At 40.4% G+C, this 16,086-nt stretch overlaps 1 protein-coding gene across 1 annotated transcript in view; it reads right to left on the reverse strand.

Annotated features, from left to right (window-relative positions):
• DPYD (dihydropyrimidine dehydrogenase) overlaps positions 1–16,086 on the reverse strand; it is a 359,045-nt gene that overhangs the window by 3,447 nt on the left and 339,512 nt on the right. Inside the window, exon 21 of the mRNA XM_009884907.1 lies at positions 10,306–10,449. Within this exon, the coding sequence (XP_009883209.1) occupies positions 10,306–10,449 (144 nt within the window). The remainder of the gene's footprint in view (positions 1–10,305; positions 10,450–16,086) is intronic.

The following is a 16,086-nucleotide window of genomic DNA, read 5'->3' on the forward strand; positions in this document are numbered from 1 at the left end:
CAGTCAGATCATCCTTGGTCATTTCAAATTAGCACAGATTTAAGAGCTCACAGCAAGAAAAGAAAGAGGCACGATCAAATAAACTGACAGAGAGAACAATAACTGCTTTTTTTTCAGTAAGATGCGCAAATGACATGATTGTACAGAAGTATGCTGTGGGTCTAATCCTGCAAGTCTTGATTCAGTTCTGTTAACTTCACAGGGAGGAATTTGTGGCATCAACCTTACACATCTGTGCTGCGAAAGTAAAGGTGTACGGCAGGACAGCATATGTATGGGTACACACCACAAGGGGAAGGCATGCCCTCTAAAAGAAGTTGTGGGGGACCTACCTGATGCAAACCATTTCCTCTTTACATCAAGGGAAACTGCACTGTTCAGTGGCAGTTCAGCTTCACTGAGTCAATGGTAGAGATGGGACGAGTCCCAGGTCCTTTGGACTACAGCTATCCCTCAGTTAAATTAGTTTAACTTGTGGAAGTATAGCACAGATGATGAAAATGACTGCATTTGAAAAGATTTGCTCTGTGGCACTGTATTGGTTGCCTGGATATTTTGTGAGTTTATTAAGCATGCTTCTACAACAGTTTCCATGTTGCAAAACAAGCTCGATTTTATGTGCAAGATTCTACATTGTTAAGATAAAGCTGGGTTCTGTAAATCAAAGTTATGTGATGCAACAACACATTTTACTTTTGCTTTAAAAAGAGGTATAACTGTTAAGTATTAGAAATCTCATTGAGTGATAGGAGAGCAGAACTGGCTTCAAAGTCATTCTACTGTAATAAACCAAGAAGTCATTATGATTTTGATTATGGAATTTGATCCAAGTCAATTGAAAAATGCTCATGATCAAGCCAAATATGAGACACTGACAAGTCTGCTCAGAATTATAAGCTTCAAAGTGTTTGCCTTTGGTCTTGCATTGCCAAGAAATATGATACAGATTTCTTTTTGTATTCTGTTTCTCAATATTTTTTGAAGAAGCAATACTTACCTTATTGCTACCAGTCAAAAAAGTCATTCTGAACTGATTATCAACCATTTTAAGTGTGTAGTAGTATGCTATATTTAACCTGTATAATTAATAATTGCATACAATATTGTTTTCAATTCTCATTGCAGAAGAACTGGACTACAGTAACTTAAATTTTCATCGCATATCTTATTTTGGGCAGCCTTACTTTCAAACAAACTAAGCCACATCAGAGCAATACAGTAATATAGCTTTATCATTGTTAGCTCTAAAGGAAAGCTCTGCTACATGCATTAAATGCAAAAATGGGTCCATCCTTGTCTTCCCGAGTCTGCTGAGAACTTGCAACAGTGAATGACTCCCATTCATCTCAGTGAAGTTTTAACTTTGACTCCTATCTGGCCTTTAGCACTTAAATTACAATAGCATCTTTATGCAGTGAGACAAATCTCTTTGTTCACTGGATGCAGCGGTAGGATCTGTGAAGTTGCTGTTAATGAGTGTTGAGGTAGGAAATTAAACCATATCCTAAGCCCAGGAAGGACAGGAAAATTGTACCGTTTTCTTGTTCCAAAAACACTCAAATGTTTTCTCTCTGCCAAACCCCTAAGTTGCTGACATGTGAAATACCTTGGTTGCATTCATTCAATGCTCAAAGCCTTCCAGTTCTTCTCAGCAACATGTAGAGAACATTAATGCTCTTCCAGCATAAAACAGCTATGGCACATTGTGAAAGGCAGCGTGATGAGTACAGACAGATGACTGTAAGTGAGCAAGTTATCACAGCTTAATGAGTTAGCACTCATCAATAGAGCTGTGCAAGCTGATTATGTGCGTGGTCCAAATTCACTGCAAATTTGAAGTAAAATCTGTTTGCTTAAACCACTGTAAAAGGTCAATTAACTAGCATGAAAGCGTTCCAGCTAATGCTTTTTACTTTGGTATTGCAAAGGACAAGACTGGAACACATAGCCCTTTACTGTGCCTCCACCGATGAGCTAGAGTAACTAAGCCAATCAAATGTTATCTCTTAGGAACTGCTCACACCACTCTGTTTTCATTTCCATGTATTACTCAGAAAAGTTCATGGAAGTCACTGGGAATTGCTCAGCAGTTTTCAGGTTGCTACAGTTCTCAGATTTCTACAGTCTACTGTATTAGTTGAAAAATTCTTGTTGTAGTGTTCAGCTCCAGCTTGTTTCAAGTCTCATATAGGCTTGTCTGTACCATACCTGCTGCAGGTTTCAAAATACGTGTGTCTTTGTGTGATCTACTGCCCCCAGCAATACTAAGTATCCTATAAGCCTCTCCTTTGTGTATATAGCCCCCAAACATTCCACTGTATGTCACAAATGCACGTGTTGTCTGCAAGTACTGGTCTGTGTACTGAAGAATTTGAAGAAAGGAGGTAAAACCTGTACAGCATATAATGAAGTAGCTTTCCTCTGCCTGCTCGTATTGTAGAAGTATCAACATGGGGAGATTCCTGATAGTGAATAGCTTTTTAATCTAACAAAAGCAGATGTCTAAACAGCATAGGTCATTAACAATTTTCTCGAGGAGGTTCTGGATTCGCTTTTTTATTCTTTAAATATTGTTTGCATGTTAACGAACCCCACAAAGCTCAAGCAGGTTGCAGAGATGGGCTACTCAAATAATCATGGGATGGAGAGCCTTGCTTATGAGAGGAGACAAGAAGAGCCTAACAAGATGTTTAGCCTAGGAAGATGAAGGCAGAGCAGGGATATGGTGTCTCTTTATATATACATCAGGGAGGGAAAAGAGCTATTTAAGTTAAATGACAATGTTGGCACAAGAACACATGATTATAAACCAGCCATGAATAAATTTAGAGCTGGAAATTAGAAAAGGCTTTTTAAATGGGAAAGGAGTGAGGTGGTTAATGGCCTTCCAGAGAGGCAGCTGGGGGACAGGAGGGAGACAGTCAAGGTTTTGGATAGCATTAGATAGCTCAGGAAATGGTTGCTTAGAAGAACAAGATCAAAATAGATTTTTCCAGCTACAAACTTACAAAGGGAATAACAAAAACAATGCATATGGCATGGTGATTTCTGAATTTGTAACCAAGTCTCACTTCTCACAGCTCAGAAAATACACTTTTGGGGACTTAGAATCCCACATAGGGATTTTAGAGGCCTGAAGGTGATTTCAAAAGACTGTGTCAATGATTTACTGTTCCTTTAGACTCCTGGGTATTGTGTCTTTTAATCACTTCTTTCTCTCAAGCAAAAACTGTATCTTTATTCATTTGCAAAGTTTCGAGACTTTATTGACTAAAAAAGCAATGGTACTTAAAAGATGTTTTGCAGGTGCACCCTTTTACAGCATCTCAAGCTATCTCAGAGCTTCTTGTTTCCATCAAATCATAAACGTTTGGAACAAAATAAACAGTGCAGCAAGAAATAATCAGCTTTCACTGTTTAAAGTGCAGTTTCACTCCAAAAAGCAACTGTCTAAAATGGCACTATGGGATTCCACACTTGGTATATCTCAATGGCCTCCGGATCAAATTTGCACTGTTTACAGTATAATGTGTTTTTTGCCAACTGCCAGACCTGCAAACAGAAGCCAGGTTTTGAAAGTCAAGCTGTGTTCTTTCTGGCTTATGCGTTACCAGCAGCAATTAAAAAAAAATAAGCTGGAAGTTAAATTTTGTCCTAAGTTACACCTTTGCAATCTCAGGGACCTGGAGTGCTCCTTTTGATTACTGCTGTGCTGTCTCCACTTCTCAACAAAACTGAAACGAACTGGGAGAGGAATTTAGTCCTGAAACTGGAACTGGCAGGGAATTCAGTTGCTATGGAGAGAATCAGAGCAGAATCCATTAGTTTTATGTTACTAATGAGTACAGAAAAAAAAATCATTTTGTCACTAAGCTAGGCAGATGTGGGCTTGAGTATACACAAGGAGCAGATCTGTTCAGTAGGATATTACTTTTACAATGCTTTTTTTATTACTATAGCTGCATTTTTAATGTTAATATGTCAAACATTTTATGGTGATTAGATTTTCATCAGCAATCGTATTAGTAAACTTAGATTTGTAAATACAATTCATGGTTTAGGCATGGCTCCTTGCAGACCTGCTGAGTCCATCTTCATGCAGACCACCCTGTAAAAGACCACGCTGTGCTCTAGAGATGATGAACATCACAGGCCTCGCATTAGATCATTAGAAAGCCATACACAGTGCAGGTACTGCATCTCACATAGCAAGTTCAAAGGAAACACGCATGCTTGTCCTCTTATTGCTTTCTGAGCCACCATAAAACACTTTGCAGGTCACACCGTGTTCAGGAGAAAGGTTCACTGACTAGGAACTTTGGGCACTTGAAGCTGACAGCAACAGCAGGTAAGGAAAGCAGGGTAGTCTCTACATTGCCGTAAGTAGAGGTCCGCCTGCTGTGAATAGCAGTGTGTCCTAAGGACAGGCCTCAACCTCAGCCTTCAGATCTCCCGAGGGATCATTGACCATGATACAAATGCTGAAGCTGATTCACCACCAAGTAATACAAGAAACTCCTAACAAAGCTTCTGACATTTATATAACAAAGTTGTGCGCTTGATCCCAAGCACTCTGTTCATTATTATTTATCGGGTGCTTGGGCAGTTCTCAGGATTCAATAGACTGTGAGAGAACAAGGGGCTGTGCGGAAGTGCCCTCCCTAGGATACCAAGAGAGCACGGAAAGGGGATGAAACGTTGCAAAGAAAGTAAACAACTCTCTGTACTCGTGTTTATCTCTCCATTAGGGAGATACCTGCCTTCCACCTGTTCTTTTTCAGTAATAAAGGTGGGGTACTGTCAGAGAGAGAGAGAGATGAAAAGAAGAAATGTTAGAAAAAAAATTATGGATTTTTTTAAAGAAGAAAAAGTCGTCAGAATCTGAGGGTACACAACCAAGGTCAATTTACAGTAAAGTGGTTAACAAGAATACGTAATCTCATTAAAACTAACTCTACGTTGAAAGATTACAGATGCTTTGCCAATAGTTAAAAGGGTTATTAAATGTGCTCTGGGATTTAGGGACCTCTAAGCCTTGTTTCAGTAAAGCAAGTTGCAGTACTAACTAAAGAGGGACTTGCAAAATAACTCAAATGAACCTTTACTACATAATTCAATATGGCTTCTGTAATGAAAATTATGCCTTGTGAATCTATCACAATTCTTTAGGAAGACTGTGATGCAATAAATAAAAAAAAATGGCAAATTTTATGTTTCAATAGGCCTCTGACAACAAAATTATGAAATTAAGTGGACATGAAGTGTGATTGGAAGTTGGCTAAACAATGAAAAAATAAAAAGCTGGAATAAAATGGTCGCTGTTCAGAAAAGGCAAAATATTAACAGAGTAAAGTGTCTCAATTATCTGGTTTAGATACAATGTTTTTTATATGCTTGCATGTGTTTCAGGAAAAGATTTGAACCAGAAGACCATAGAGTTGACACAGATTTTAGTTTACACTAAATTAAAGAAACCCCAAGGAACTTCATAGGTATTTTATCAGGTACTATCATGGTGAAAAAACACAGTTTGACAAATAGCATATCAAAATAAGTAACTTTCGCTATTCTCGCCAACAGATACATTCTAGGGAAAAGAAAGCTGCAAGAGAAAACACAGCAAGAGACGCCACGGACAGCTCATGAAAACTGCTTGATGTGATGTCCTGACAAAAGAGAAGCAAGCTAGCAAGATGTTAAGATAGAAAACAGCACCATAATTACTGTAATGTGCTTGTTATATTAATCAGCCATGATCTGGAATGCACAGTCATTCCAGTTTTACATACAGTAGCACAGTGCCCTTCTTATGGGCTGCTAGCGCAATGCAGCCTTGCAGAGGGATCTAGATAGACTGGAGCGTTGGACAGTGATTAATGGGATGAAATGTAACAAGTCCAAATACCAAATTCTGCATCTAGGATGCAGTAACACTGGGCACAAATATAAATTGGGAGTGGAGTGGCTGGAGAGCAGCCCTGCAGAAAGGGATCTGGGGGTGCTGCTCGACAGCAGGCTCAGTATGAGTGTGCCCTGGCAGCCAAGAGGGCAAACCGCATCCTGGGATGTACCAAACACAACATGACCAGCTGGTCAAAAGAGGTGACTATCCTATTTAGCATTGGTGCAGCCTCACCTTGAGTACTGTGTGCATTTTGGTGCCCCGCAATTTAAGAAGAATGTTAAGGGACTGAAATGCATCCAGAGGAGGGTAACAAAGATGGTGAAAGGGCTGGAAGGAATGTCCTGTGAGGAGCAGCTAATGAGTCTGGGTTTCTCTGGTTTGGAGAAAAGGGGGCTGAGAGGCGACCTCATTGCTCTCTACAGCTTCCTGAGGAGGGGGAGTGGGGAGAGAGCTGCTGGTCTCTTCTCCCTGATATCCAATGATAGGATGTGTGGGAATGGTTCAAAGCTGTGCCAGGAGGTTTAAACTGGACATTAGGAAACATTTCTTTACTGAGAAACCCTGGAACAGGCTTCCTAGAGATGTGGGTGATGCCCCAACCTGTCAGTGTTTAAGAGGCATTTGGACAATGCCCTTAATAACATGTTTTAACTTTTGGTCAGCCCTGAATTGGTCAGGCAGTTGGACTAGATGGTCATTGTATGTCCTTCCGAATGAAAATTATTCTATTCTATTCTATTCTATTCTATTCTATTCTATTCCATCCCATTCCATTCTATTGCAGAACCACTTGAGGCAGTCCTTCTATGGTCAGAGCAAAAAGGGAAAGACGAGGTTTGGACTTTAGGATTTCTTCCCATATCTGAAGACTAACTTACATTTACAGTTTAAACTGTCACATGTAATGAGAATATTCTCTGAGGTACCGTGATAAAGAAGGGATCATTATGGGCTACTGCGGGAGGGATTATTGCTGTGGTTCATGTCGGAGCGAGTACTTGGGAGAAGCAGACTTAGAATCCCATAAATTATGGGAGACACATGCATAGTTCCACCTGAAATATGCAACAGCTCCACATTTACGATGAAGATTACAACATGGCAAGCACATGCCCAAACTACTCATGTTGGACCACACAGATACATGCCAGGAAGGATCCAAATGGTACACTGTTATGGCATAATAGTGCTGTGCCTAGATCAATATACCTCACCTCTCAAGGGGATTTTATAGATTAAGCACAGCACTGGACTAAATGTGGCCAGATGCCTCCCAAGATGCTGGCTTCCAGCTGGATGCTTACCGCATCGGCATAAAAAGACTTGCATATATGTATGCGTGCAAGACCATGCAAACATATCTATACACACAAGGGTGGAAAATAGTTCAAGAACAAGGAATTTAAGCTTGAGGATCTCTATGAATATTTTTCCAACAGGTGGAACAACATGTCATGCCCTAGCTAAGCTGACAAACAGTTAGGCCAGAGTGTTTAAACTACCAAACGGGGAAATCTCTCAGCCAGACTTGTGGAGTAAAAGAGGAAGAAAAAAATTAGCAGATAAACGGTGACCAAATATTATGGTATAGACCCTGAAGGACAAAGAACTAAATTATTAGGATAAAAACACATGAATGTATAAGGAGAGAAATCAAAGTAATAAGGAGGTAACCTGAGATAGGCAAATACATGTGTGGGAGCTGTACAAAAATGCAACTGCAAATAAAAGATCCAGGGCACATACGGTAGAAATTCTGGTATTACAGACAAGTGAGAAAAGAAGAAATCCTGCTGCATATCAAAGTATGCAGTTTCAATTAATATTGAAAAATAGAGAAAATAAAGAGAAAAGCCATGGGAAAATCCATCCAAAAATTAAATTAGATTTTGGATAATCACAGAGGGTTTTTAAATCTATAAAAAAAAGGCATTTTGGCAGCATGTGGAATTTAAACAAATGTTGGAATTTACATATCACCAACCCAACAGCCGATTAGACAGATGAGGGAGTTCTGGGCAGGCATCAGAAAATTTGCAGCAACCCTCCAAAAATACAACCAGCCAAAGCAGGGGTCATAGCTCTTTCAAGGACAGCTAACTCTCAGGTCCGATCAGCTTTCAAGCATACCTCTTCACTGCTCCAGAGAACTGGAGTTAGGCTGGGACTAGCTATAAGAGCTGACCATTCCCACTCCCTGATACCCTTGTCTGAACTAACAGAACGTATTCTCTCCTCTGTCTAGAGGGCCAGCCAAGACAGAACTGCTTGGAGACAGCCTGGGATTTGTAATTTTAAATGTGAATACTTCTTGGACAGTTACAAATAAATCACTCAAGTCCAAGCCCCTCTGCCTCTCTCCATGGAGAATTCCTGATCAGGGAAGGGTATCAGATAAGTCACCTTTTTTCATTAAGCTTCACTCAGCTTCCTTAATGAATATTCTGAATCTTCCTGGCAGATTTTTCTCTGCAATACAATAATAGATGGATCTATTAATAATAAACTTTATTAAAACCTCCCTTTGTCGTGGCAAGTTCCCTACTTCAAGCAAAATCCAGGTATTTTCCTATTTCTTAGTGGGCATCACTCATTGCTGTTTTTCTCACTATGCTTAAAACATTCTCTTCTAAAGAGATGGTCAGACTGAAAGAATGCCAAGAATCAGCTTTTGTGTTTCCTAGTTTCTTCTAATTGCATCAGTCTCGTTTAAATGAAGGTGTAAGAAAGACACTAACCTGATTTCTCTGGCTGAGAAGCTCCTCGCAGACACCTTACAAAAGTATTCAATGTCTTTATAAACAAAAGTTTTTGTTCTGGGGAATTCATTTTCCTCTTCCCTGCAGTAGGGCCTCTTTTCTTCTTTTTAATCTTATCTCCTACTACTTCGTTCTTTTTTGCTTTTGTACTTGGAGTTATGCTTGATAAATTATTGACCTCAACATTTTATTTATGTTTTTTTTCAAGTCTTTATGTCTGTTTTTCCCTCTTGCTAAACTTTTTCCTTCATTCTGTTTATTTGCTTTTGGATGGTATCAGTTTTTTGGTTTTCTGCTGTTTTCAGAAGCAAGCTATCTCATTGAAAATGCAGTTATTGGCTGTTGCTTCTTCTTTCTCTTTTTCCCTTCAATACTCTCCCTCCAAAGAGAACAGAACCATAAAACCTCTGAGGTCAAGTAGGCTTTGAAAATGCTCATCATAGTGAGAAAAAAAAGAGTAGATTGCTGTTCTTTGGAACTTTTTGTATACATAAAGAAGGGAACCTCAGCACAAGAGGAGGTGAGTGATTTTCAATAACATGACATAAACCAAAATAAGCAGTCCGAAAAACTAAGAGAGGTCTACGGAAGTGGTGCATTACTTAACTTAAACAGGAAGATGACTCAAAATTTCTTCTTGGCTGTTTTTTCAGTCCTACCAGTTAGCTTGGAATACTGCATGTGTTGGTAAACTGCAAAATTCCCTTGGGAATTATGTGTTATTTTGCGCCACTGCTTGTATTGGATTTTATGTTTGGCCTTATTTTTGCAAGAACTCTCACAGGTCTGATCATACAGTGAAAGTTACCTATCTGTAGATATCTGATATTCTCCCATATATGAGGAAGACAGTCAACAAGCTCAACAGATATAATTTTCACAATGCTTTATAAAAGGGCCTACAAGAGAATCCCATTTAAAAAAAAAAAAAAACCACAAAAACCCCTACTTCTTTTTACTGTTCAGACATGAAGTTTAAGTAAGGTCTTAAGTGAACACCTAGGATAATTAGCTTCTGATGTTTCATTTTATTGACATTTATTGGCTACCTAAGGGAAGGGAAAAGCTCCAATGTATGGATTATGCAGTAGATGGGATCACAGGTTTTATTTTCACCTTGACATTTACTCATTGTAGACGGTGGATCAACTACTTAGACAAACATTCTCCAGCTTCAAAAGTTCAGTCTGAAAACCTATGACACAGCTTTCATATGTGCTGAACACCAACCTTTTTCATTGATCCTACATGAGCGACGGAGGTATTTAGCACATTGCAAGTGATCAAAAGGTATCATGCAAAACTGAGCTCATACTGTAGCATTAAAACGGAAAGAAATTGTTACCAATTCTACTTCGTTCTTCAAGGCATTACCCATGTCTTGTTCTATAATTACCATCCCATTGCTTAAATACCTTCATTTTGAAAAATGACATTAGGGAAATACCTATACATGTACATCACAAATCATTTCCCATCGATTTTTGTTAAAAGCTAGAAAGTCTGCATAAATAGTTGTCTTTGATGCCCTCTAACAAGCTTAAAAGCAGTAATAACCAACTCAAACTGCTAGAAATGACTGTGCATGTCAACTGGCTGATGGCTGATCATTTCTTTTGCGTAAGCATGTATTTTTGTTACCTTGATTGCTGGAATAGGCTTCTTCGGAATGAAATGCTTTTTCTCGGGAAGCACAGCAGCCATGCCCTGTTCCTTCAGTTTAATCTTGTTCTCAGCTATTATCTTTTTCCGTTGTTCCAGGTAAGGCCCAAAACTGGGTAGTTTCTGAAACAAAAATCAGGGAACATGATTATGCTTAATAAGCGGGCATAGCAAAAGATGAGTCTGATCCCAAGGGCGAGATCCTAAGTCCTTGCTGAATGTGACTTGCTTCTTATTCAGGAAGTTGACATTGAAATCAGTGAGACTGTACCAGAGTGAGAAGTGAATAAAAATCAAATATGAACTTCAGGATCTGACTTGAAAATATATATCGAATATTAAAATATTAATATACCACAGCAGAAAAATAGCTGAATTGCAGGTCAGCATCCAACAGTCTTATATTTCCCCATTGCATGCTTGCTTGTATATAAAAATGTATCATGTTAAATAATTCAAATGTGTAACTTTATTTCTATAGTACGTGGAAAGGTATCATAAAACTATCAGTTTAGTTAGAAGGGTTCCACCAGTGTTTAATATTATTTGTATGGACATCTGAATATTTCAATATATATTTTTAAAGCTTACAAACGTGTATTTTGCATTCTGATAGCAGAAGGCTGTCTTGACCTGTCAAAGTAAGGCTAACAAACACCAAATGAACTGAAACGCATTCTAATCTCCTAATTTACCTCTGTCCAACTTGCAGTCTTTCCTGCAACATTTAATCCTTGAACCCAATTAAGCAAACCCTAGAGGAAGATTTCACTGAACTGCAAAACTCACGTCTCCCCCAAGAATGTGAAAGTGCTGGTTCAGGTTTCATAAAACACCCAGCTTCCTCAAAGAAAAAGACAGACCCTTTGCTCACCTAGCAGAGACATGGACAACTGCGGTGTGCCACGATCACAGATTTAGGGGAATGAAAAATGGTAGAAAACATGGATTTTTGCTTGATGCAAAACACCATGTCCTTCCCCGCCCCCAGACGAGTTCCTTATTCTGCAAAAGTATTTTATCCACCTAACTAAACCCCGTTCAGAAGCTACTGCAGTACTGCACAAACTAGCAGGTAGTAACAGGGGATCCATAGCCTCAGCAGTTGCTAGCATTAATTCACGCTAATAATACAACCTCAAAGAGCATATTGAACAAGATACAGTACTGCTGTGGTTATCAATTTTTTAAGAGGGAATTTCAATGTGAATTTTAAAAACAGAATTATTTAAAAATTTAGAAATTATTATTTTTTAAAATGAATTAAATCCAGAAGAGGTTACCCTGCTTTTCTGTGAATCCTTAGGAGAAAAATTCCTCAATGAGCTCTGTCAGTCATGATACCCAACCTTGGGACCTGAGGCTTCTTGTTATGACAAATAAAAGCTTTCTTGGCTACTAGGTTTTTGGCACTCTGAGCATACAACCAGAGGGTGAGGTCCTTGAAATGCTTCCCTGCTTCCCAGACTTGGTTTGTGGCCTCAACGCATTGTTAACTTCAAGTCAGAACAAGACTTGCAGTCTCATGGTGCTCTCCAGAGGTGCTCTCCCTCTCCTGCAGGCTGGGGCTGAGCCGTACTCTGGGACCAAGTCTCAATCTCGGCAAATGCAAGACCAGAACTGTGGGGGATGTTGCAGACCCCATCTGTCCCAAATCTAGATGTGGCCTGAGTTTGCCTGCCAGCAAAGGGCTCTTGTGTTGTCTGTTCAATGGCAACTTTGTTCCCGAATGTCATGTTCAAGGGCTTCTTTACAGACATCAAACAAACCTTCCTTTCTGTGTGGTTGCCGTACACGATCTTGGAAAGGAAATGCTCTAGGATGTCTTAAAATAAGGCTTTAAAAATTACTGCGAACAGCAGTAAGGTAGTGGCCTTACATACCAAAGTCAAATAAGACAGCAAACCCAGAATTATTTTAAACAGGAAAATGAGTAGAAGGAAGAACTTCAATCTAATCAATAGGCTCTAAAGCACACACATAGTTACTCAATTCTTTAGATGACTTTTAGAACGCCTAAAACTTTTAGCAAAAACCTTAAAAAATACAAATTTTGATTAAAACTGTTCTTGTATGTCTGCTAGGCTGCATCAATTAGAAATACATTTTGGCTACGAATAAGTAGTAGCTGTGTCACTGAGAAACTATTTTCTCTCCATAGTTTATGTGCTGATGCCAACAACTTTGGGCTTGAGAGGGCAGAAGACATGATGACAAAGTGGTTTTGGACTGTTCCCTGTCTGGCCAGGAACTGAATTGCTGACTTTCAGAGTAGGTAGCAAAGCTAATTTTGCTGAAGTTTTAAGTGAAGTAGTAGAGAGAGGAGACAGTTCATGGCTTAACTTACTGAAGATCATCATTGGGACAAATAGCCAAATCTTTGCAGAATTTACTTTACTTTTCTGTTCTCTTAATGTATGCCCAATGTCCTAATTTCTACAGACAGAAATACTGAGTATATTGAAATAAAATAGATGTTCTAAGGAAAAGTGTGGAAAAAGAATTCATTTTTGTGTATACGGGAAGAGTGAATTACAAAGGCAATTAATTAATTTTCCAATTTGTGAGATGGAAGTATTTAGATTTTTACATCTAAGATAGTTGCTAGCTAGAATATACAGCAGATATTTTGAAAAGTGTGCAATGCCATCAGTACCCTAATTCAGATCTTTCACAATGACATGCATGCAATTAAAATATATAATCTGTATCTTTTAAAAATAAATGAAATTTTGATTAATCTAGGACACTAACATCCAACAGCAGTCTTTGCTGTTCATTGCTGGTTTTCCATTGAGAAATTGATTAAATAGAATTTAAAATAATTAAGGAAACATGTAGGTCTTAGTCCAGGTTTGGGCATCCACAATGAGCTTCCAATGACTTAAAAGAAGGTGACTGTGTGCCCATACAAATGGTCTGGTTATTTTGCGTTTGAAGTCTAGTAGTTCGCAAGCAGCCAAGCTTTCATCCAACAACGCTGAAAACCAGCAGTCTTTTCTATAACAATAAATAATACATGAAAATGTAGCCTCAGGAGCTTAGGAAGGACTTATTGATGGTTCCCCTTATGAGTAATGCACAGATACAGGGAATGCTCATGATACTGCTTATTGTTCAGAGCTGTGGTTAGAAACATTTTGGGGTCAAAGGCCATATGAAATGGCAAACAATATTTTAATGAAGTGAGTTACTGGATATAGCAAAAGTGGAAACATGCTGAAATAACCGCTGAAGAGATGGATATTTAAGAGAGTTTCAAATTAAATCACCTCTAATCATTGTAGGGGATATCTTCCTAAGCAGAATCACAGAATCACAGAATGGTTAGGGTTGGAAGGGACCTCTGGAGATCATCTAGTCCAACCCCCCTGCCAGAGCAGGGTCACCTACAGCACGTTGCACAGGACAGCGTCCAGGCGGGTTTTGAATGTCTCCAGAGTGGGAGACTCCACCACCTCTCTGGGCAGCCTGTTCCAGTGCTCCACTACCCTCAAAGTAAAGAAGTTCCTTCTCATGTTAAGATGGAACTTCCTATGTTCAAGTTTATGCCCATTACCCCTCGTCCTATCACTGGGCACCACTGAAAAAAGACTGCTCCCATCCCCCTGGCATCCTCCCATTAAGTATTTGTAAGTATTAATAAGATCCCCCCTCAATCTTCTTTTCTCTAGACTAAAGAGACCCAAGTCCCTAAGCCTTTCTCCATAGGAGAGATGTTCCAATCCCCTAATCATCTTCGTTGCCCTTTGCTGGACCCTCTCCAGCAGTTCCCTGTCCTTCTTGAACTGGGGAGCCCAGAACTGGATGCAGTTGGGTGATTTCACAGAATATGGGTGATTTCACAGAATATGGGTGATTTCACAGAATCATAGAATAGTTTGGGTTGGAAGGGACCGTTAAAGGTCATCTAGTCCAAGCCCCCTGCAATGAGCAGGGACATCATCATTTTGATCAGGCTGCTCAGAGCCCTGTCCAACCTGACCTTGAATGTTTCCAGGGATGGGGCATCTACCGCCTCTCTGGGCAACGCGTGCCAGTGTTTCACCACGCTCATTGTAAAAAATTTCTTCTTCATATCTAGTCTAAATCTACCCTCTTTTAGTTTAAAGCCATTACCCCTTGTCCTATTGCTACAGACCCTGCTAAAAAGTTTTTCCCCATCTTTCCTGCAGGCCCCCTTTAAGTACTGAAAGGCCGCAATAAGGTGTCCCCTGAGCCTTCTCTTCTCCAGGCTGAACAACCCCAACTCTCTCAGCCTGTCTTCATAGGAGAGGTGTTTCAGCCTTCTGATCATTTTTGTAGTTCTCTGGACTCATTCCAACAGGTCCATGTCTTTCCTGTGCTGAGGGCTCTAGAGCTGGACACAAGACTCCAGCTGGGGTCTCACAAGAGTGGAGTAGAGGGGTAGAATCATCTCCCTCGACCTGCTGGCCATGCTTCTTTTGATGCAGCCCAGGATTTGGATGGCCTTCTGGGCTGTGAGTGCACATTGTTGGCTCGTGTCCAGCTTTTCATCCACCAGTACCCCCAAGTCCTTCTTGTCAGGACTGCTCTCAATCCCTTCATCCCCCGGCCTGTATTGATACCGGGGCTTGCCCCAACCCAGGTGCAGGACCCTGCACTTGGCCTTGTTGAACCTCATGAGGTTCACACAGGCCCACTTCTTGAGCCTGTCCCGGTCACTCTGGATGGCATTCCTTCCCTCAGGTATGTCAACTGCACCACTCAGCTTGGTGTCATCTGCAAACTTGCTGAGGGTGCACTCAATCCCACTGTCTCTGTCATTGATGAAGATATTAAACAGTACTGGTCCCAATACAGACCCCTGAGGGACACCACTTGTCACCAATCTCCATCTGGACATTGAGCCATTGACCACTAACCTGTGGATGCAACCATCCAACCAATTCCTCATGCACTGAACACTCCACGCATCAAATCTATACCGCTCCAATTTAGAGAGCAAGATGTGGGGGACTGTGTCAAAGGCCTTACAGAGGTACAGATAGAGAATATCTGTAGCTCTTCCCTTGTCTACTGGTGTAGTCACTCCATCACAGAAGGCCACTAGGTTGGTCAGGCAGGACTTGCTCTTGATGAAGCCATGCTGGCTGTCCTGAATCACCTCCCTGTCCTCCATGTGCCTTAGCATAGCTTCTAGGAGGATCCATTCCGTGACCTTCCCAAGCACAGAGGTGAGGCTGACAGGTTGGTAGTTCCAAGGGTCCTCCTTTCCAACCTGTTTAAAAATGGGTGCAATGTTTCCCTTTTTCCAGTCACCAGGGACTTCACCTGACTGCCATGACTTTTCAAATATCACAGAGAGTGGTTTTGCAACTACATCAAGCCAATTCCCTCAGGACTCTGGGATGCATCTTGTCAGGCCCCATAGACTTCTGCATGTTCAGGCTTCTCAGGTGGTCACAAGCCTAATCTTCTCTTACAGTGGGAAGGACTTTTCTCCCCCAGTCCCCATCTTGCCGTCCATCTACTAAAGAGGTGTGGGGAGAGACATTGCCAGTGAAGACTGAGGCAAAAGAGTTGTTGACTATCTCAGCCTTCTCATCTGTTGTTACCTTTGCTCATCAGGAGGAATATGCTTGCTTTGACCTTTCTTTTCTGGCTGACATACCTATATAAGCCCTTCTTATCCTTTGCATCCCTTGAAAATGTCAGCTCCAGATGCGCCTTGGCTTTCCTGACCCCATCCCTACACAACCAGGCAGTGTCCCTATACTTTTCCCAGGATACCTGTCC

The sequence above is a fragment of the Charadrius vociferus genome, unplaced genomic scaffold, assembly GCF_000708025.1.
Source record: "Charadrius vociferus isolate BGI_N301 unplaced genomic scaffold, ASM70802v2 scaffold163, whole genome shotgun sequence".
Taxonomy (NCBI): Eukaryota; Metazoa; Chordata; class Aves; order Charadriiformes; family Charadriidae; genus Charadrius; species Charadrius vociferus.